This window comes from Paramisgurnus dabryanus, chromosome 5 (genome assembly GCF_030506205.2).
Source record: "Paramisgurnus dabryanus chromosome 5, PD_genome_1.1, whole genome shotgun sequence".
NCBI classification, from domain to species: domain Eukaryota; kingdom Metazoa; phylum Chordata; class Actinopteri; order Cypriniformes; family Cobitidae; genus Paramisgurnus; species Paramisgurnus dabryanus.
The window spans coordinates 44,757,516-44,781,295 of record NC_133341.1 but is presented as its reverse complement, the minus strand read 5'-3'; the positions used below and the strand labels follow the sequence as shown (position 1 = coordinate 44,781,295).

Genomic DNA, 23,780 nt, shown 5'->3' with positions numbered 1-23,780 from the left:
ATTTTGAAATTACGAACCACACACATGATGGGCTACATACATCGTGCACCCTCGAAAAGTCACCGGCCGCCGCTGCAATCGATGAATTTCGTAAGAAAAATCTGAATGTTTGAAACTTTACTTACTAAAATAACATCTTGGTTCAATAGTAATCTCTTTTCCCTGAGATAGGGAACAAGACGCTGTGTCTCATTGGCACACTCTTTGTGCCTGTAGCGCTTGCTTCAATTTTTCCTTTTTATGCCTTCCGGTATCGTCTCACTTGTGACGTCATCTCTTGTTGGACTACTGTAGTTTTACAGTTTATTCAGATCAGGGGGGCAGGGTTTCATATTTTATTGAAGCTTCCCTGGACGCCGCCATTGCTTAGCGAACACCCATCTGCTGTTAGCATCCCATTGACTCCCATTCATTTTGGCGTCACTTTGACAGCGAATAACTTTACATCTGAGGCGTTTAAAGACTCCATTTGTCCATTAATTAGTTCTAAAGAAACACGAAAATGTATAAAAGGCTCCATTACCATGTATCTTACGTTATGTCCCAGTAGAAGCAGTTTTTGTAAAAAATAGGCTAACGATTGCATCATAACCTGCGACTTTCTGTCGCACAGTAGAGAAATTACCGTATGGACTGGGAGAGAAGCTCACAGGCAATCTTTTACTGACTATGAGGCAATCGGGTGGACGTGAAGGCATAAAGTCAAGGCAGATTACTAATCAGAATACTAACCAAAATGTGCTCCTGTTCACGCTCGCCGTCTCTGCAAGATTCAGTAGGCGATTCAGATTTCCCGTGGCACGGCTATTAGAAGACTTACAATTGCTAGACAGGTTGCTCACGTGACATCTACGTCATTGAGCTCAGTTTGAGTCTGCGCAGTACGCTCGACACCCAGGAAGTGCGTGCTTCTAATTGACTTCACTTGTCTCTGTTGAATCCAATGGGGTCGCTGTGTCCATTTCTTTTACTGTCTATGATTCAGATGCACAAACGCTGGTGGTGTTACCCAAGTGTCATTTCATGATGCAGTGTAAGGGAACTAGCTTCTGGTAATAAACAACACATGCTTTTTTCAGTGTAGGACGGAGGGTCTCGTTCCTCTCGTCTCATCTCCACTATTTTTCATATGCTACGTTCTACGTCAGACACTGGAAATGCACTTTCTTGTGAACGTGCGTTGGTTGTTACCGGAGGCTAGTTATTTTAGTTTGTAAAGTTTTAAATATTAATATTAATCCATAGCGACTTACAGTGTATTTGAGAAATTGCGATGGTAACATAATGCTTTACCAGTTAAGCTACAGGAACACATAATTTGTGGTGCCTAAAGCATCTTATATTAAAAACACTGAAACATTAAAAGCAACACTGTGGTCCTATGATGAGAAGCTATTTCTCCACACCACAGAACAAAAAACATGTGAAACACATCAAAATTTTGAGCAAAACAACTCTGCACAAAACATCTATTAAACTTTCCAAAATACATGGTTATGGTTTAAATAAACCAGAATGAAGGAGGATAATTTGATAAGAGATTCTGTGACTCACAATGGAAAATCAATGAAAAGATGCTTGAAACTAGTTTGGGTTCTGTCTTCTTTCTCCAGGGTCCTGAAGGGCCACCAGGAAAAGAGGGTTTCACCGGACCAATGGTATAATTACAGTATTTTCATTTGTTTCATATCTTCCTAGAAATTAAAAATTGCAAACTAGACAGATTATGGAGATGACCTGCAACTGCAGGTTGCTTTTCAAAGATTATGTCTAGAAATTTCTTCATGATTAGGGCTTCTCACACTCGATATTGTTAATAGAGAAACAATATGTCTGGGTAAACATGTTGTTGTCAACATAATGCCATACTTTACATTGATTTTGCACTGTACTGATCAATAAAGTGGAGGAATGAGGAATCCATCTTTAAAAGTGGTGATGCACCTGTCCACACTGGCTGTTTAAAGTCAGCGTAAACATGCAAAAATGCTAAAAAGTTGATTTAAAAATGACTAACAAAGCATTTCACTTGTTTTAAAGGTGTAATGTGTGATTTTATCAACATCTAGCATTGAGATTGTGAATTGCAACCAACAGCTCAGTCCACAGCTCACCCCTTCTTTTCGTTGTCTGAGACAACGTAGTGACCAAACACGCCCTGTAGAGCAGTTTGTCTGTTTAGGGCTACTGTAGTAGCATGATGGGTAACATGATGGCGATTTCCATTTAAGGAGACTCAAAAGTGGCTCATTCTAAGGTAATAATAAAGAATAATACATGTTGTTATGTTAGGTCTTTATACACCACTGATAATATTTATATATATTATATTGCATTTCTGTCAAGAGATCCTTCATAAAATCCCACATTGCACCTTTAACTGTCCAGAGCGATACTTTAATAGGATAGGTGGTTACTTAGATCGGTGCTTCCCAATCCTGGTACTTGAGCACCCCCTCCCAAAAAGTTTTAGATGTCTCTTTATTCAACACACCTGATTTAACTCATCAGCATGTTAGGGAGAAATGTTTACCATTTTGCAAGGCTGGGGGCTGATAAGTTGAATCAGGTGTTTTAAATAAGGAGACATCTAAAACATTTTGGGAGGGGGTGCTCGAGGACCAGGATTGGAAAGCAATGACTGTGATTATACAAAGTACCATTTCCAATGGATTAATTTCCTAATCTGTATTAGGGTAAAATTGGAGAAACTGGTGAAGCAGGAGCGACTGGATTTCTGGTGAGTAAATAAAATAACTGTTCTGTTATATAAGCTTGAAACATTATAAACCCCTGATAAATCTTTCCCATTCCAGGGTGTTCCAGGACCAACTGGGCCTCCAGGAGCGAAGGGAATTTTAGGAGAACCTGTAAGTTTCTATTTACAAATTACATACGACTCTGGCTGTAAAAACCCAGCTAACGTAATTTTTTTGTCATCAACTGAAATCAATTTACGTAATATAAAGAGCATGAAAATATAACCTTGATATCTTTAATATTAGTGACCGAGTAAGGTCATGTCAAATATTGATATTAAAGCAGACATATCATGCTTTTAAATCTGTCCTTTTTACATATAAATCATCTATTTGTGGTCTATGTAAAGCGAAACTGCAATGCTTGTGTCTGAATTCCTCATTATTATAGCCCCACAGGCCCCCTTTCTACCCCTTTTCTGATGTGCATCTGAGAGCAACTCGTTTTGGTACTGTCTTTTTAAATGCACGTCATACCCTGCCCCCTCTCCAGGTTGCAGAGGTGACACTCGGTTAAACTCCACCCCGTTCGGCCATTTTTGTAGTTTTATAGCAGAGATACGATTATCTAGCGGCACAGAAACTTTTTATTTACTCGTTATTCACAAAATGTCAACAACGGAAGACTTGTCCATCCAGCCTTATATGTTCGAGCCAGAGTCGGAAACGGACTGAGAGGAAAATGAAGACGACGAACCTGCAAAACAACGTCTTCATATGGAGGTATCGCAATGGTGTGAGGCTGCAGCCTCCGGAGGTCGCATATCTAGGCTGCATACGTCATCAAGACGGTCTTATTTCAGAATATTAACAATTATAAAGTTTACTATTATTCTTAGTTAATTGTAAGTTGTTGTAATATGCTCATGACTTGCAAATGTGATGCTCAGTTAACTTAAACCAGGCTTGATGCCCAAAAGCGATCTCCGCAGGCTGCAGCCTTCGGAGTGAGAAACAGCACTGCTAAACCATGACCACCGTGTACTTTACTTTTTTACTTTAAGTTATAAACTGCTTACCGAAGTGCTCTGCTCGTCGTCTCCAAAGAAAGAAGAAATTGACCCCTCAATCAGACGAAGTCTATCGGCAAATCCTTCTTTATACTGGCGGAGATTGGTGAAGTAGTTATCCTTAAAGTGCCTCGGGCACACAAAAATGACTTTACCCACAGATGTGAGTACATTTCTTATGCTCTCGTAACTTCTGCATCCTTGAGCTTGGACTACAATATCGCAGCGAGAAATATAAAATGGCGGATTGCTCGTAGAGTTGGGCTGGAAGTCGATGTCCTTATTTAGCAGTTCCGCTGCAAATACTGTGACGTAATTGTTCAAAAAACGTAATAGATAATAGAAAAATCAGAACCGGTTGGAAAATATGACCAAAACAGAATATAAAGATATCAACAAAGCACCTGAAGAGACTAATTTCAACTTTTATGTACTTATAAACACTACAAATATACAACAAAATGCATTTAAGAGCCAAGAAAGTGGATTTAGCATGATATGTCTCCTTTAAAGTGAAATCAATGATTGAAATTCAGACTTTGTTTCTTCTAATCTCATTATTAGATTATGAAACCTTAGACTAGATTTCACATCTTGACGAATAACACAAATTTTCTACAGAAAACTGTGTGCTAATGTATTGTGCACAATAAGATCATGAGCATGTGTTACAAAGTTAACAGTGTCCGCTTTATTGTTTTATGTTTACTTTAACTGGCATTGGGAGGCATTAACAGCTTTTCTGCACTGTAAAAAATACTTTGCTGCCTTAAAATTTTTTGTTGAATCAACTCGGATTTACAAGTCATTTCAAATTACTATTATTTATCTTGACTAGAGATGAGTTGTTATAACTACATGTGAGTTGTTATAACTTATAAATTTAAGTTGACTTTTCTCAACTATATTTTATAAGTTGTGACAACAAATTTTTGTTGACATGACTTGTAAATCTGAGTTGATTCAACAAAAAATTTTAAGGCAGCAAAGTTTTTTTTACAGTGTGCCATGTTACCCTTAAACTGATTTCTCCCAATAGTGATTTCTCCGATATCGTGTGGTTTGTTTAATTTTGATTTTTTTTTTTTTCAGAAAATTAATTTAGTCTTAAAATGACGACTGTCCTATAGACGCCTTATTCAGCCTGGTGTCAAGTTTTTTAAGCACATTGACTAGAATCAACAGAAGCAGCGGTCATTTCGGTCCGTGTACAGCTTCACAATTCAATTTTCAGACCATACAATATAAATGCATAAATAAAAAATTGAACTAAATTTTTTTTTCTGGACAACCTCATCATTGGATTATTGTCATTTTACTTTTATTAAATTGTAATTTAAGAATTGAAAAATTAAAGAGTAACTAAACCCTAAACCAACCTTTTTTATTTAATGATCTGTAAGAATGGGGCTTTATTAGTGCTGTTCATTGATTTGAGTAACTTTTTTGACATTTGGGTATAATGTTTCAATGCTACAATATATGGTGTAAAAACGAGTGCTGCCCTCTTCAGGTTGAACGGTGGCTACTGCACTTGAGTTTTCCTATTGGATGTTGTGGTACTACTTTTTTTGACGCAAGTGCTACGCATGACGTAACAGGTTCAAGCTCACCACGCCTTCATTATGATCTCACCACACCCTTGGTATCTCCATTGGGGTCTGCCCACTTTTCTTACATTTTTCAAATATTGCCAGTGGGTGGAGTCAGGCTCTGACCACGGGTTTAGTTACTCTTTAAATAAATGAAAACTAGGCGAAAACTTTTGCGCTATGGGTCATACATTAGCTGGAGGTATGACTCACACTCTCTCAGTGACATTTTACTGTAATGATAGTAATAAGCGCCCAAATAAATTGTCCACGGCTCATTAGTATTGTGATTGTTCCAGATCACTCTTTTAAAACATGTTCAGTAACCGTGTTAAGATTAATCGGAACAATAGTCGCAGTACTGACAGAAAGACGCTCACATGCAAATATTTTGCTATGGCGTATTTAAAGTGCAACCATTTCATTTTTTTACAACCATTTTTTTTGCTAAAAACAATGTTATTTTGTGTATTTGATATAATACAATGTGTTTGCGTGGTAAAAAAAACACGTTTTCCACATACTGTACATTTTTGCGGCTCCAGATTTCATTCTCTTCCTAAAACGAGCAGATTTGAAAAGCAGTGTGTCCCTGTTTGGACTAGCTAATCTGTACGTTGTGATTGGCCTGAATACCTCTGATGTCAGCCGGAAATGTGACGGTCCTTACCATGTATGAAAGATTCGCTCACAATGCAGTGTTAACAGGCGTTAATTTACAGGCTGTGAGTCCAAGCGAGAGGACGTATGCTAATATCGGCCTTTACTAAATCATAAATCCCAGGAAGTAAACTGTTGCCTACAATCCGTGTGTTTGTTGTAGTCCAAGAAAAGTGATTTATGTTGGAGACGGTAACTTGCGTCATCGTTTACTTTGGGGTTTGTACCTTTTGCATATCGTTAACATGTACTGATACACACTTACACACCAAAAGAAATTTAAAACTTGAATCAGATAATTGGGGCTCTTTAATGTACCTCGGCTGTCATTTGGCCTAAGATATTTTGGCCAAAGAATGTGAGTTATAAAGCATGTATCACGTCAGATGTGTAATATTTATATATTAATGTGAAACACAGATGTGATATACAAATCACATTAATACACACTTGACGTGATACATGGCTTTCTATCTCACATTCTTTTGCCAAAATTCCAAATAACTTCATTAAATGCTATGACATATTTATTACGGCAAATTTTAATTTGTTTAAATTTTCATTTCTACAATTTAGTAAAAGAAAAGAAAATGACAATAATGCTGAGTTTACACCAACCGCGTTTCAGGCGTCAAAATCGCGTCTACCACACCTAGTTTGCCGCTTGAACACTTTCGGCGCATTCACACGGGGCGTTAGTGTTAACGCTTCCCATTCACTTTTAATGGGTGATGTCATGCGTTGCCGAACTGAATTGTGGATCCGTCGGCACCGCGTCAGTGCCGTTGCTCGCAGCAAAAGTTGAACATTTCTCAACTTTTCAAGCGGCAACGCGTGCGTCAGCCAATCAGATCGCCTTATGCAAATAATCTATGCAGAGCCAGCCAATTACGTTTATGGAAGAACGGAGCATGTGTAGTGGCCACTGTGATTGGCTGTTGGCCACGCTTCAGACAAGCATTCCGTTAAGCGTTAATGCTTATGCCCCGTGTGAATGCGCCATTTTAATGCATTCGCGCGTGTAGAGCGTAGACGCGCAGAAAAAGCAAGCATTTGATGCGCGTCAGAGGCAAACTCTGCTTCTTGTGGGAGGGGCAAGTGCTATGTGGTTGTCTGTTTGCAGGATGACTGATGTTGATTATGCATTTATCAAGAGAGTTACCAGTTTGTATTTGGTAACCTTACAATAGGGGGAAAATAAACGGCGCGGGTCGATAAACGTCACGTGACTCAAAAGTGAAGTGTGTATTACAACTTATTAGTTTGCCTAATGTTCTCACTGACACTCTTTCAAGCGAAGTCCTTTTTATTCCTGTTTCCTCTATAGAAATAAGAGCTTGTGTCGTATAGCTCCAGGTGACTGCTTACAGACAATATCAAGCGTTGGTTGAATGAGTGACTCTGGGCGGGGCTGCCACCACTGCAGCAAGCAGGCTCCTGATTGGTTAACGCGGCGCGAAATTCTGTCAAAGTTCAAAATTTCAGCCAGAAATTTGCGTGAACCTCAAAATGCAAAAAAAGCACCATTAGCGCGTACCGCACACAACGCTCAATTTGCGCCTTTTGGGCCGCGGGACCTCCAGACGCGCGTCAACGCGTCTTCACATTGAATTTAACATTGAAATCACTCGCGCTTCACGCCTCTACCGCGGTTGGTGTAAACGCAGCATAATCCAATGATGAGTTTATCTAGAAAAATTAACGTTTTGTTTTATTTTTGCATTTACATTGTATGGTCTGAAAATTGAATATCGATAACATTTGTACACAACTTTGGGGTTTCATGTGTGGTTTTGCACAACAAACTATCACTTAAATAGCTTGTTATCAAGTTACAGCCTCGTTTTGAAATCAACATGACGGCGCAGTGAATAAATTGTATTGCCTTGGCAGCTGTCATCACTGTCTTATGTCTGTTTACAGGGTCTTGCAGGGCCACCTGGAACTGTAGGTCCATTAGGGGAGATTGGAGCAATGGTAGGATATACTGTTGTATATAAAAAAGATATAATTATTGGGTACTAATTACTAATCCCAAGCCCAACCCATAATAAGGAAATATGCTACTTTATGTTTTTAATTATCTTGGGTACGCACACTATAAGTGTATATACTTGAAAAAAAGAAAACTATTTTAATTCCCTAATTTATTTATGCCCGAAAATCGATCCGATGACCTTTGGGTTACAAGCCCACTCTATAACCATTAGGCTATGATGACTGCCCCAAAAGTGAATATTCTAAGATAATACTGGAGAACACTGGTTTAGCTTAATACAATAAACAATTAAAAACAAACAACTAATGGATTTTGCAGCAAATTATCCATTTGTTTTTAGTTAGCGAGTCAATAGACACAGTAGGGCATCTTTCATATCATTCACAAAGATACATCCTAATGTGTTTGGTTTATTGGAAAGGGACTGCCGGGAAAAGTTGGAGAGCGGGGCTTACCAGGTGAACCAGGAGAGAAGGTGAAGCATCTGTTGTGGTTTCACTTCTGCTATACATTTACCCATTTGACAGACACTTTAATCCAAAGTGATTTACAGTGCATTTCATCTATACTGAGTCCCCTTTTTTATTTTAGGGTGATGTTGGATCTCCTGGGAATATGGGAGAGCAAGGCTTGATTGGACCTAGAGTATGTCACTTTACACATTACTATGAACTATATTTGTGACTGTCTTTAAAATAGTACAGAGATGTATGATGAAGGTGTCTTTTAGGGTGATCCTGGTCCTGATGTGGAGGCTGGTCCGGGCGGTCCTGATGGAGCTAAGGTCTGAAAAGTGTGTGTGTGTGTGTGTGTGTGATAAACAATAAACAGCAAATATGTTTATTTTTTGCTTAGATTAAAAATATTGGACTTCATGTTATGACATTTCATTATTAATCCTCCTAATCAGTCATAAGGCATCAAGCGATCAAAGGAGAGTTGTTTTCTTAACCAGGTGCAACCAGGGGGACTTTAAGGGGGCACTTCAATTTTTTTTTGAAAATATGCTCATTTTCCAGCTCCCCTAGAGTTAAACATCTGATTTTTCTCGTTTTGGAATCCATTTAGTCGATCTCCGGGTCTGGCGCTAGCACTTTTAGCATAACTTAGCACAATCCATTGAATCTGATTAGACCATTAGCATTGCGCTAAAAAAATAACCAAAGAGTTATGTATTTTTCCTATTTAAAACTTGACTCTTCTGTAGTTACATCGTGTATAAACTAGGCAGATATGGCTAGGAACTATACTCTCATTCTGGCGTAATAATCAAGGACTTTGCTGCCGTAACATGGCTGCAGGAGGCGCAATGATATTATGTAGTAGCTGAAAATGTCCCCTGCTATTAAAAGATACTAAGGGGACTATTTTCGGGCAGTGCGTATTTCGGCATGATATTACGCAGCAGCTGAAAATAGTCCCTTGCTATTATAAGATACTATTTTCGGGCAGCGCGTAATATCATTGCGCCTCCTGCAGCCATTTTACATCAGCAAAATTCTTGATTATTACGCCAGAATGAGAGTATAGTTCCTAGCCATATCTGCCTAGAAATTCGCAACTTTTAATTTTCCGTCTGTCTTAGTACACGATGTAACTACAGAAGAGTCAAGTTTTAAATAGGAAAAATATCAAAACTCTTTAGTTGTTTTTGAGCCCAATGCTAATGGTCTAATCAGATTCAATGAATTATGCTAAGCTATGCTAAAAGTTGTACCGCTAGACCTGGAGATCGGCTGAATGGATTCCAAAACAGTAAGAATCAAATGTATAGGGGATCTGGAAAATGAGCATATTTTCAAAAAAAGTGGAGTGTCCCTTTAAATGCTGGATTATTATATTTGGGCTGGTTAGTGCACTTAGATTTACTGTACTTTTACTGTAGGGTGAAAAGGGAGATGCAGGAATGGAGGGTGAAACGGGTGAAAGAGGCAACATCGGACATAAAGGAGATGAAGGCCGTTGTGGAGATCCCGGCTTGACAGGCATCAAGGTTTGTGTTGTGTTTTGACGTATAAATGTATTCAGTTGTCCCACATTCACAGTGCTCTGGTTCATACACATTTATCTAAGAATTTACAGAACTACCATAGCAAATCTAGGCCTTCGTTGCTAAATAAATCAGCCTTAGATGGTTTACTGGTCATAGCTGGAGTGTTTATGTAACTTAAGTGGTAAAAGATGCCACTGAGAATTCCAATGTCATGGGTTTTAAATCTCTGGGGAATGCCTTGACTGATAAAATATGTATCCTGAAAGTACTACAAGTAGCTTTGGATATAACACAAAAGTGTGGCTGGTGTGGTTTTGGAGGGTTTTTGGACGGTTTTACTAGCTCAACCAGCTGCAGTGCATCTCCGCCGGGCTGAGATTAAGCTGGTGTCGGTGTAAAAAGGTTTTCAGTATGGTTGATATAAATCATTTAACTCGAGAGCATTTTGTTGCAATAAAAGATTTTATTGAAGATGTTGGTTATGTTGGATGACACCAACAAGAAAAACCAGCTGTGAACGGTCTATCTTAAAAGCTTCATTTAATTCCAGGGCCCTGAGGGCAAACCTGGCAAAATTGGTGAGAGGGGAAAACCAGGAGAGAAGGTAATGCAGCATATTTTTGCTTAAATTGATGTCAGCATGTGTTTTTTCAATTTGTATACTTTAAATGATGCTTTATTTTATTTCAGGGCAGCAAAGGTCACCAAGGTCACCCTGGTGAGATGGGACCAATCGGAGAAGAGGGTGCTATGGGTTTCATCGGGCCAAAAGGAAGTCGAGGATCTATTGGATCTGTGGTAAATCAGATGTTTGTAAAAACATTTATTGTTTGCGATTCATGGGCATGCCATTTAGAAATAACCCTATCTCATGTTTTTTATTGATAGGGTGTTCGTGGAAAAATGGGTCAGCTGGGAGAACCTGGTTTAGCTGGATACGAAGTAGGTGGACATGGCTTACCGTGTGTTCACACCAGCCGCGTTTGAGGCGTCAAATTCGCGTCTACCGCGCCTAGTTTGCCGCTTGAACATTTTGAGTTTACTCGCTTCATTCGCGCGTGAAAGCCACGTGTGAAATTCTAGTCATCGAGACATTCACGCGGAAATTCATGTTATGGGAGGGGCTTCTGCGACTCCGCTCGCTTAGTGTAATCACGTCACTACTAGAGCAAGCTTCTGATTTATTTAACGCGGCGCATTTTTCCACCAAAGTTCACATTTTTCAACTCGCGCGTGTGCCGCGGCAATGCTCAATTTGCGAATGAGCTGAAATCGCGGCAAACTCGCTGCGCTAAATGCCTCATTCACGCCGCGAGACTTCAAGACGCGCGTCAACGCGTCTTCACATTGACTTTAAAAAAAAATCCAGATAATTTACTCACCACCATGTTATCCAAAATGTTGACGTCTTTCTTTGTTCAGTCGAGAAGAAATTATTTTTTTTGTGGAAAATATTGCCGGATGTTTCTCATTTTAATGGACTTTAATAGAGCCCAACAGTTAATACTTAACTTAACACTTAAAAGAGTTTCAAAGGACAATAAACGATCCCAAACGAGGCATAAGGTTCTTATCTAGTGAAACGATTGTCATTTTTTACAAGAAAAGTAAAAAATATGCACTTTTAAACCACTACTTTTCGTCTAGGTCCGGTCCTGTGATGCGCAGCGTGACCTCAAGTAAATGCGTAGTGACGTAGGGAGGTCACGTGTTACATATATGAAACGCACATTTGCGGTCCTCTTTCTCCACACTTGTTAACACTTGGGCGTAGTTTTGCGTTCGTCCTCTGTGACCTCTTGACGTCATGACGTATTGCGTGGGGTCACGCTGCCGCATCACGACCGGACCTAGACGAGAAGTTGTGTTTTAAAAGTGCATATTTTTTATTTTTCTTGTCAAAAATAACAATCGTTTCGCTAGATAAGACCCTTATGCCTCGTTTGGGATCGTTTATAGTCCTTTGAAACTCCGTTGAAAAAAAACGTTAAGTGTTGAGTTAAGTATTAAGTGTTGGGCTCTATTAAAGTCCATTAAAATGAGACAAATCCTGCAATGTTTTCCTCAAAAAACATAATTTCTTTTCGACTGAACAAAGAAAGACATCAACATTTTGGATGACATGGTGGTGAGTAAATTATCTGGATTTTTCTTTTAAGAAAATGGACTATTCCTTTAACATTGAAATCACTCGCGCTTGACGCCTCTACCGCAGCTGGTGTGAATGCAGCATTAGAGTTGACACTTAAAATAAAACAATGACATCGTTTAACGACTTGTCTGTCCTTCTTATTTGCTACGTCATTTGCTGTAGGGTCACCAAGGACCACCAGGTCCAATGGGAAGCCCAGGACCAAAAGGTGACAAGGTAAAAACACCCAAGTAGTTATTTATCTTTAAAATTCAATTCAGAAACCAATGATATTTAAATTTTATTAGCAGAATAAAAAAATGAGGTAAATCACATTTCAGATTGTTATAAACCCAATTTATTGATGCCATTTTAGGTAATGCACAGCACATGGCCAGAAAAACACTAGCACTTGGAAGTTTATCTAGAGAAATATATCATTGCCGTGCTTTGATGCAAAACAGCATGCTGGGATGAAGCCCTTTCGGTCCATAAAAGGACTTTCAGTGTTGATCATCAAAAATCAAATCCATTTCTTGTTTTTAGGGAGAGCAAGGAGATGATGGGAAGGTTGAAGGTCCACCTGGTCCACCAGGTGACATCGTGAGTCAGTCCGCTGGATTTTTACTACACATTATTTTGTCTTGGGTTGGGAGAGTTCTGGATGCCAACCTGATCAATGTGTTTGGTTTTCACTGGCATTCAGGGGCCTGTCGGCAACAGGGGAGAGAGAGGAGAACCAGGCGACCCTGGATACCCAGTGAGTTTGCGTTGTTTCAGATACTAAAGGCTTTTCTTGATTGTTATTATTTATATATATCATTTGGTTACTATACACTGGCAATTTGTCACTATTCTATTCATGGCTAAATTATCTTTAGGGTCATGAAGGAGTGCGAGGGGAAAGAGGAAAACCAGGGGCTCCTGGAGCGCCTGTGAGTAAATCTACCTAGTATTACTTCTTAAAAATGCTTTAAAATGTACAAATGAGATTTCATTTAAATGGGACATTTCACAAGACTTTTTTAACTCTTTCACCGCCATTGACGAGATATCTCGTCAATTAAGAGAAAACGCTTCCCCGCCAATGACGAGATTTTCCGTCTTTCCGCAATACCGCTATTATCCACCAGGTGGCAACCCTTCCGCAACTCTTTAAAACTGGAAGTATTGCCCTATGGCAAGCGGCTGCATGTCTGTGTCTGTTTTAAAGATCGCTCTGAATCGGATCTCTATGAAAAGTCCGTCACAAAAATTGAATTATCTCTGCTTTTTGCTCAAAATGTGGTGTTTTTGCAAAAACCTACCCATATTCAAAAGCTGATTACAAAAGAACCACTGAAGGTAGGATGAAACTGGTTTTTTTGTTTGAATGCAGAGGGTCTGTTCTTTCATTTTGGTATATTGTATGTTTATATATTAAAAGAAGAACATTTTCTGGAAGGCATTAAACTTTGGTGAAAATCATGAAAAACACTGGCTCTGGCTGGCAATTTTTTTTTAAAACGCTGGCGGTGAAAGAGTTAAGATTTAAAATGCATCTTTAAAATACATCCCCAGAGTACGTATTAGCTCAAAATATTATATAGATAATAATTATAGCATATTAAAATTGCCACTTTGTAGTTGTGGGCAAAAAATCTTCATTTTTGGGTGTGTCCTTTTAAATGCAAATGAGCTGATCTCTGTACTAAATGGCAGTGCTGTGGTTGGATAGTGCAGATTTAGGGGCGTTATTATCCCCTTTTGACATCACAAGGGGAGCCAAATTTCAATTACCTATTTTTTCACATGCTTGCAGAGAAGGGTTTACCAAAACTAGGTTACTGGGTTGATCTTTTTCACATTTTCTAGGTTGATAAAAGCACTGTGAACCCAATTATAGCACTGAAACATGGAAAAAGTCAGATTTTTATGATATGTCCCCTTTAAATCTTTACTTCTAGATCATTCTTATCATATTTTGTCCATACCACAGGGAAATTTTGGACCAAAAGGTGATTCAGGGCACAAAGGTTCCAAAGGCGATAAAGTAAGAATTCATGTAAACTCATAAACATATTGTATTTTGTTGCCAAATAATAAAATGTCCATCTTCTAAGTTGAATAAACGATTTTATTTAGGGTCCAAAAGGTATAAACGGTCCTCGGGGTGAATCTGGAGTTCGAGGGTCACCTGTAAGTAAGTTGAACCGAATTCAATAACATCTTAATAAAACACAAAGCCGATTCTAACGTGAACCATTTGTTCATCTCTAAGGGTGCTGTTGGTCTTTCTGGTCCCAGAGGAGTTATTGGTCGTGAGGGACTTGAGGGTCATCCCGGTGTAGATGGACTTCCTGGAAAAGATGGAGCTAAAGGAATGCCAGTAAGATGTGTATTCTCGATTTAAAACCTTATAAGGTCTTTATGTTGTGATGTGCTTATTGTTTCTCCTCTGTTGTGCACATTAGGGTGAGCATGGAACCGACGGAGAGGTCGGAATGCCAGGAAAACCAGGTCTTCAAGGCAAAGCAGGTGCACTAGGTTTGCCAGGAATTCAAGGCTCTTTTGGGCCAAAGGTATTTTGCTTTTGTGTCACATCAAACAGTTTTTTTTAGAAAGGTCACCAATGTCTCCAGCTGTGCCGATATTAGCTGACTTTAGATCTTTCTGTGTTTGTGTTTTAGGGTGAAAGGGGTCTTCCTGGCCAAATTGGACCTCCGGGCAATAGAGGATTTTATGGAGGGATGGGATTTCCTGGAAAACAGGGTGACAGAGGGGTCAAAGGGCAACCTGTGAGTAAAATTTCTTGATTTTAATATGGCAAACAATCAATAAATAAATGGTGGTACAGACTGAACGTATTAAAACCACATTTTAAACTTTAAAGGGGACATTTCACAAGACTTTTAATGATGTAAAATAAATCTTTGGTGTCCCCCGAGTACATATGTAAAGTTTATAACATAGATAAAATATCACATAGATCATTTATTATTGCATGTTAAAATTGTCACTTTGTAGGTGTACCATTTTTGTAAAATGTACCATTTTTGGGTGTGTCATTTTAAATGCAAATGAGCTGATCTTTGCACTAAATGGCAGTGCCGTGGTTGGATAGTGCAGATTAAAGGGCGGAATTATTATAAGAAAATCCCCTTCTGACATCACAAGGGGAGCCAAATTTCAATAACTAGTTTTTCACATGCTTGCAGAGAATGATTTACCAAAACTAAGTTACTGGGTTTATTTTTATCACATTTTCTAGGTTGCAAGAAGAACTGGGGACCCAATTATAGCACTTAAACATGGAAAAAGTCAGATTTATATGATATGTTCCATTTAAATGTTATGTAATTATAGAATTTCATCAAATCTTGTGTTTTAGAAGATATTGGGGCTGTTTCCCGGACAGGGCTTATCCTAGTCCCAGACTAAAATGCATGTTTAAAGGCGGGGGTGTATGATTTTTGAAAAGCACTTTGGAAGGGATTCGGGCCGAGTACGAAAACAGCAGTAAGGGGCGTGTCTACTAACCGACATCGTTGCCTGGGTCTATCAAAAGAAGGTCCAGATTCTATTGGGGTAGGGGCGTGTTTGTTTAGGTGATTTCAAATATCAACATTGGCTTTCAGATCATGCACCCCGCCTTTAAATCAAGTTAAATCTTAAAAATATATTTGTGGCATTGTTTTGTCACAAGATGCATCCCAGTATTGTTTTTTGTAAGAACTACTTAAATGTCCTAATATAACTAAGGCCTAGTCCTGGACTAACCTTAACCCTGTCCACTATGGAAACCATAGTGTTGTGACAGAAAGTTATCAAACTAAAATAATAAATATGCTACTGTATAGTTATATTGTGAGCATGTACCCCTTTAAAAAGTTCACATTTACACCTGTATACTTTATATTAGTACATCAGAGGTACATATTGGTGCCAAAACATAAATATGAGTACCAAATATAGGACCTTTCTAAAGATACTGCCCCATTGCTTGGAACCTATTGTTTTGGGACAGTGCAAATAAGTTTCCATGGGTTACATAAGTGTTACATAAACCCAGATACCTTCTCTTCTTGATCATGTACAGTAATTCGTACCATCAGCCTTTTCATGAAGTGACTTTCTGCTTTGAGATCCTGAAAACAACATACCACCCTGACTCAAAGTTTCCTCAAATGTTTTTTCAATTGAAATATTTCCCTCAATTTGAGTTACATCAGCATTCAAATTGTCGTAAAAACTATTTTTTTTTTGTATTTCAAGATTTCAAGCTTTTTTGTATTGCATATACACTCAAAAAAATTGTTTGTTCAATCAACATAATTGAACTAGATATGCAATTCCCAAGGAATTACCAGTGCATGAAAATGCAAAAAGTTGATTGACAGAAATGTAAAAGAAATTGAATCTAGTAGTTTACCTGGCTGTTGACATGTTTTAGTGTGAAGCTAGCATGATTTAAAAAAGTTATCATGATGAAATATGGTATTAGCATGATTCAGCATGACGTTAGCATGATTAGCATGAAGCTAGCATGATGCTAGCATGATTAGCATGAAAGTAGCATGAAGCTAGCATGATTAGCATGAAGCTAGCATGATGCTAGCATGATTAGCATGAAGCTAGCATGATGCTAGCATGTTTAGCATGATGCCAGCATGATTAGCATGATGTTAGCATGAAGCCAGCACGATGCTAGCATGATTAGCATGAAGCTAGCACGATGCTAGCATGATTAGCATGAAGCCAGCACGATGCTAGCATGATTAGCATGAAGCTAGCACGATGCTAGCATGATTAGCATGAAGCTAGCACGATGCTAGCATGATTAACATGAAGCTAGCACGATGCTAGCATGATTAGCATGAAGCTAGCACGATGCTAGCATGATTAGCATGAAGCTAGCACGATGCTAGCATGATTAGCATGAAGCTAGCACGATGCTAGCATGATTAGCATGAAGCTAGCACGATGCTAGCATGATTAGCATGAAGCTAGCACGATGTTAGCATGATTAGCATGAAGCTAGCACGATGCTAGCATGATTAGCATGAAGCTAGCACGATGCTAGCATGATTAGCATGAAGCTAGCACGATGCTAGCATGATTAGCATGAAGCTAGCACGATGCTAGCATGATTAGCATGAAGCTAGCACGATGCTAGCATGATTAGCATGAAGCTAGCACGATGCTAGCATGATTAGCATGAAGCTAGCACGATGCTAGCATGATTAGCATGAAGCTAGGACGATGCTAGCATGATTAGCATGAAGCTAGCACGATGCTAGCATGATTAGCATGAAGCTAGCACGATGCTAGCATGATTAGCATGAAGCTAGCACGATGCTAGCATGATTAGCATGAAGCTAGCACGATGCTAGCATGATTAGCATGAAGCTAGCACGATGCTAGCATGATTAGCATGAAGCTAGCATGATTAGCATGAAGCTAACATGATGCTAACATGATTACCATGAAGTTAGCATGAATTCAGCATGAAATTAGCATGATCCTAGCATTATTAGCATGATGCTAGCATGATTAAGATGATGCTAGCATGATTAGCATGAAGCTAGCATGATTTAGCATGAAGCTAACAAGATTTAACATGAAGCTAGCATGATTTAGCATTAAGTTAGCAAGATTTATTATGAAACTAGCACGAAGCTAGCATGAAACTAGCACGAAGCTAGCATGACTTAGCATGAAGCTAGCATGAAGCTAATATGACCCAAAGACCCAACCCCCATGTCTCTATGATGTCCGTATCCAGAGATATAAGGCTTTGTTTATTATGTTGCTAGGCTGCTCATATTTGGTTGCTAGGGGCGTGGCTTAATACCTCAATAAGGATGGTTAGAGACTGATTGGATGCCTGAGTAAAATGAGCCCACCCCCATGTCTCTGTGACACTGTGCTGCAAAGATATCCATCTGGGCATTTTATAATGGCAGTCTATGGGAGATGTTGCTAGGGTGCCCAAAATGGTTGCTAGGGGCGTGGCTTGATAGCTCAATAAGGATCCTAAGGGATTGATTGGATGCCTGAGTAAAATGAGCCCACCCCCATGTCTCTATGACACTGCGCTGCAAAGATATCCCATCCGGGACGTTTTTAGTTCCTTATATGGGCATGATTCCTGCCCCATTATAAGTCTATGGGGAAATTTGGGGACCTCTTACACCCCAGGGGTACAACTTACACCCCATTGTGAGGTATGTTCTTACAGAGCCTGCCAGCCTCTTCAAATGTGGCAAGTCACAAGTTTCTGTGAAATCCTAGGTCTGAGCTACGACTCGTCAAAGTTTGTCGCAATGTTAAGTCTATGGGATTTTTCGGCTGCTTTTTCGCCCCTGGGGCGAAAACCGTACCCCCGATCGCTTATAAAAGTCATAGCACACTATTCCCGAATAGTCCGCACGTTTGAGAGTTTGAATGAAGTTTCTAAGTTAAACGGTTCGAGCCGTATTAATTGCGGAAATTTGGTTGGAAGAATAATAATAACTAGATATTAAAGTTTGAGGACAAACTTTATGTTGGCTTGAAAAAGCGTAGCCTGAACATTTAAAATGGTTTGACAGAAGTTTGTTTTAGTAGGCTATCTGGCTGTTAGCATGATTAGCATGAAGTTAGCATGATTAGCATGAAGCTAGCATGATCAGTATGAAGCTAGCATGAAGCTAACATGATTAGCATGAAGCTAACATGAAGCTAACATGATTCGCATGAAGCTAGAATGAAGCTAACATTTATTCCGTTGCTAGGGTACTAAGTTTGGTTGCTAAGGAGAAAATTGGCATCCCATAATGATCAACCTTCAAGCCACAAGTAAAACGGTCCAACCCCCGTGTCTCTATGATGTTCTGAAGCGGAGATATAAGGCTTTGTTTATTCCGTTGCTAGGGTACTAAGTTTGGTTGCTAGGGAGAAAATTGGCATCCCATAATGATCAACCTTCAAGCCACAAGTAAAACGGTCCAACCCCCATGTCTCTATGATGTTCTGAAGCGGAGATATAAGGCTTTGTTTATTCCGTTGCTAGGGTACTAAGTTTGGTTGCTAGGGAGAAAATTGGCATCCCATAATGATCAACCTTCAAGCCATAAGTAAAACGGTCCAACCCCCGTGTCTCTATGATGTTCTGAAGCGGAGATATAAGGCTTTGTTTATTCCGTTGCTAGGGTACTAAGTTTGGTTGCTAGGGAGAAAATTGGCATCCCATAATGATCAACCTTCAAGCCACAAGTAAAACGGTCAAACCCCCGTGTCTCTATGATGTTCTGAAGCGGAGATATAAGGCTTTGTTTATTCCGTTGCTAGGGTACTAAGTTTGGTTGCTAGGAAGAAAATTGGCATCCCATAATGATCAACCTTCAAGCCACAAGTAAAACGGTCCAACCCCCGTGTCTCTATGATGTTCTGAAGCGGAGATATAAGGCTTTGTTTATTCCGTTGCTAGGGTACTAAGTTTGGTTGCTAGGGAGAAAATTGGCATCCCATAATGATCAACCTTCAAGCCACAAGTAAAACGGTCAAACCCCCGTGTCTCTATGATGTTCTGAAGCGGAGATATAAGGCTTTGTTTATTCCGTTGCTAGGGTACTAAGTTTGGTTGCTAGGGAGAAAATTGGCATCCCATAATGATCAACCTTCAAGCCACAAGTAAAACGGTCCAACCCCCATGTCTCTATGATGTTCTGAAGCGGAGATATAAGGCTTTGTTTATTCCGTTGCTAGGGTACTAAGTTTGGTTGCTAGGGAGGAAATTGGCATCCCATAATAATCAACCTTCAAGCCACAAGTAAAACGGTCCAACCCCCGTGTCTCTATGATGTTCTGAAGCGGAGATATAAGGCTTTGTTATTCCGTTGCTAGGGTACTAAGTTTGGTTGCTAGGGAGAAAATTGGCATCCCATAATAATCAACCTTCAAGCCACAAGTAAAACGGTCCAACCCCCGTGTCTCTACAATGTTCTGATGCTGAGATATAAGGCTTTGTTTATTCCGTTGCTAGGGTACTAAGTTTGGTTGCTAGGGAGAAAAATGGCATCCCATAATGATCAACCTTCAAGCCACAAGTAAAACGGTCCAACCCCCGTGTCTCTACGACACTCTAAAGTGAAGATATTCCATCTGGGACGCTTTTATTCCTTTATATGGGCATGTTTCCTGCCCCATTATAAGTCAATGGGAAATTTTGGGGGCCTCTTACACCCCAGGGGTACAGCTTACACCCCATTGTGATGTATGTTCTTACACAGCCTGTCAGCCTCCTTAAATGTGGTAAGCCACAAGTTTCTACAAGTTTCTCACTCACAGCTATGACCCGTCAAAATTTGTCTCAATGTTAAGTCAATGGAAATTTTGGGGTGTTCGAGCCCCCCGTTTAGGAATTCGGAAGGTCCCATCAGTTAGAAAAGATATAGCACACTCCGTCAGACCAGTCTGAAGGTCCGTGGAAAATTTGGTGCATGTAGCTTGAAAGCTCTAGGACGAGTTAGTGTTCGTAATTTTGGTCTCAGAAAAAGAATAATAATAATAAGTTTAAAAGCAATAACAATATGTTGGCTTTTTCAAGCCAACATAATAATAACTAGATAGAAAAGTTTGAAGACAAACTTTATGTTGGCTTGACAAAGCCTAGCCTGAACGTTTAAAACAGATTGAGAGAAATTTAAAACAAGTTTAGTTTAGTATTATAACTTTCCGTAAACATGATACCAAAAGTTACCATGTTAGCATGTTTAGCACTAAGTTAGCATGATGTTAACATGAATTAGCATGAAGCTAGCATGATGTTAACATGAATTAGCATGAAGCTAACATGATGCTAACATGAATTAGCATGAAGCTAACATGAATTAGCATGAAGCTAGCATGATGCTAACATGAATTAGCATGAAGCTAGCATGATGCTAACATGAATTAGCATGAAGCTAACATGAATTAGCATGAAGCTAACATGATGCTAACATGAATTAGCATGAAGCTAGCATGATGCTAACATGAATTAACATGAAGCTAGCATGATGCTAACATGAATTAGCATGAAGCTAGCATGATGCTAACTTGAATTAGCATGAAGCTAACATGAATTAGCATGAAGCTAACATGATGCTAACATGAATTAACATGAAGCTAGCATGATGCTAACATGAATTAACATGAAGCTAGCATGATGCTAACATGAATTAGCATGAAGCTAGCATGATGCTAACATGAATTAGCATGAAGCTAGCATGATGCTTACATGAATTAGCATGAAGCTAGCATGATGTTAGCATGAAGCTAGCATGATGTTAGCATGAAGCTAGCATGATGCTAACATGAATTAGCATGAAGCTAGCATGATGCTAACATGAATTAGCATGAAGCTAGCATGATGCTAACATGAATTAGCATGAAGCTAGCATGATGCTAGCATGATTAGCATGAAGCTAGCATGATGCTAGCATGATTAGCAGGAAGCTAGCATGATGTTAGCATGATTAGCATGAAGCTAACATGAATTAGCATGAAGCTAGCACGATGCTAACATGAATTAGCATGAAGCTAGCACGATGCTAACATGAATTAGCATGAAGCTAGCACGATGCTAACATGAATTAGCATGAAGCTAGCACGAAGCTAACATAAATTAGCATGAAGCTAGCACAATGCTAACATGAATTAGCATGAAGCTAGCACGATGCTAACAAGAATTAGCATGAAGCTAGCACGATGCTAACATGAATTAGCATGAAGCTAGCACGATGTTAACATGAATTAGCATGAAGCTAGCACGATGCTAACATGAATTAGCATGAAGCTAGCACGATGCTAACATGAATTAGCATGAAGCTAGCACGATGCTAACATGAATTAGCATGAAGCTAGCACGATGCTAACATGAATTAGCATGAAGCTAGCACGATGCTAACATGAATTAGCATGAAGCTAGCATGAAGCTAACATGAATTAGCATGAAGCTAGCACTATGCTAACATAAATTAGCATGAAGCTAGCATGAAGCTAACATGAATTAACATGAAGTTAGCATGATGCTAACATGAATTAGTATGAAGCTAGCATGATGCTAACATGATTAGCATGAAGTTAGCAAGATTTATTATGAAATTAGCATAAAGCTAGCACGAAACTAGCATGAAGCTAGTATGACTTAGCATGGAGCTAGCATAAGGCTAACATGACCAAAAGACCCAACCCCCATGTCTCTATGATGTTCGGATCCAGAGATATAAGGCTTTGTTTATTATGTTGCTAGGGTGCTCATATTTGGTTGCTAGGGGCGTGGCTTAATACCTCAATAAGAATCCTCCGAGACTGATTGGATGCCTGAGTAAAATGAGCCCACCCCTATGTCTCTGTGACACTGTGCTGCAAAGATATCCATCTGGGCATTTTATAATGGCAGTCTATGGGATATGTTGCTAGGGTGCCCAAAAATGGTTGCTAGGGGCGTGGCTTAATAGCTATGGGGCGATCCTGAGAGACTGATTGGATGCCTGACTAAATTGAGCCCACCCCCATGTCTCTACGACACTCTAAAGTGAAGATATTCCATCTAGGACGCTTTTATTCCCTTATATGGACATGTTCCCTGCCCCATTATAAGTCAATGGGGAAATTTGGGTGCCCGTTACACCCCAGGGGTGAAACTTACACCCCAATGTGAGGCATGTTCTTACAGAGCCTGCCAGCCTCTTCAAATGTGGTAACCCAGAAGTTTCTACAAATTTCTCGCTCGCAGCTATGACCCGTCAAAGTTTGTCGCAATGTTAAGTCAATGGAAAATTTGGGGTGTTTGAGCGCCCCGTTTAGGAATTCGGTAGGTCCCATCAGTTAGAAAAGTCATAGCACGCTAAGTCAGACCAGTCTGAAGACTTTTGGAAAGTTTGGTGAATGTAGCTTGAAAGCTCTAGGAGGAGTTACAGTCAAAAATTTTGGGGATCAGAAGAATAATAATAACTAGATAGGTACATTTCCTGAAGAAAATGTGAGTGGTGCTTGCCGTGGCAAGTTTCGGGGACAATTCATGATTATACTCCAAGCCAAAAGTAAAGCAATTCAACCCACATGTCTCTACGATATTCTGATGCGAAGATATAAGGCTTTGTTTATTCGGTTGCTAGGGTACTGTATTTGGTTGCTAGGGAGAAAATTGGCATCTACTAGTGATTACACTCCGAGTCACGAGTCAAACGGTCAAACCCCCGTGTCTCTACGATGTTCTGATGCGGAGATATAAGGCTTTGTTTACTCTGTTGCTAGGGTACTGTATTTGGTTGCTAGGGAAAAAAATGGCATCCACTAGTGATTACACTCCGAGATACGAGTCAAACGGTCCAACCCCCGTGTCTCTGCGATGTTCTGATGTGGAGATAAAAGGCTTTGTTTACTCTGTTGCTAGGGTAATGTATTTGGTTGCTAGGGAAAAAAATGGCATCCACTAATGATTACCCTCCGAGTCATGAGTCAAACGGTCCAACCCCCGTGTCTCTACGATGTTCTGATGCGGAGATATAAGGCTTTGTTTACTCTGTTGCTAGGGTACTGTATTGGGTTGCTAAGGAAAAAAATGGCATCCACTAGTGATTACCCTCCGAGTCACGAGTCAAACGGTCCAAACCCCGTGTCTCTACGAT

At 39.6% G+C, this 23,780-nt stretch overlaps 1 protein-coding gene across 1 annotated transcript in view; it reads left to right on the top strand.

The window, feature by feature from the left end:
* col27a1b (collagen, type XXVII, alpha 1b) overlaps nucleotides 1-23,780 on the top strand; it is a 137,671-nt gene that overhangs the window by 76,441 nt on the left and 37,450 nt on the right. The window contains exons 30-49 of the mRNA XM_065284333.2: nucleotides 1,614-1,658; nucleotides 2,696-2,740; nucleotides 2,817-2,870; nucleotides 7,945-7,998; nucleotides 8,442-8,495; nucleotides 8,612-8,665; nucleotides 8,751-8,804; nucleotides 9,906-10,013; nucleotides 10,564-10,617; nucleotides 10,704-10,811; nucleotides 10,902-10,955; nucleotides 12,328-12,381; nucleotides 12,691-12,747; nucleotides 12,851-12,904; nucleotides 13,026-13,079; nucleotides 14,123-14,176; nucleotides 14,269-14,322; nucleotides 14,405-14,512; nucleotides 14,598-14,705; nucleotides 14,814-14,921. Coding sequence (XP_065140405.1) covers nucleotides 1,614-1,658; nucleotides 2,696-2,740; nucleotides 2,817-2,870; nucleotides 7,945-7,998; nucleotides 8,442-8,495; nucleotides 8,612-8,665; nucleotides 8,751-8,804; nucleotides 9,906-10,013; nucleotides 10,564-10,617; nucleotides 10,704-10,811; nucleotides 10,902-10,955; nucleotides 12,328-12,381; nucleotides 12,691-12,747; nucleotides 12,851-12,904; nucleotides 13,026-13,079; nucleotides 14,123-14,176; nucleotides 14,269-14,322; nucleotides 14,405-14,512; nucleotides 14,598-14,705; nucleotides 14,814-14,921 — 1,335 coding nt within the window. The remainder of the gene's footprint in view (nucleotides 1-1,613; nucleotides 1,659-2,695; nucleotides 2,741-2,816; nucleotides 2,871-7,944; nucleotides 7,999-8,441; nucleotides 8,496-8,611; nucleotides 8,666-8,750; nucleotides 8,805-9,905; nucleotides 10,014-10,563; nucleotides 10,618-10,703; nucleotides 10,812-10,901; nucleotides 10,956-12,327; nucleotides 12,382-12,690; nucleotides 12,748-12,850; nucleotides 12,905-13,025; nucleotides 13,080-14,122; nucleotides 14,177-14,268; nucleotides 14,323-14,404; nucleotides 14,513-14,597; nucleotides 14,706-14,813; nucleotides 14,922-23,780) is intronic.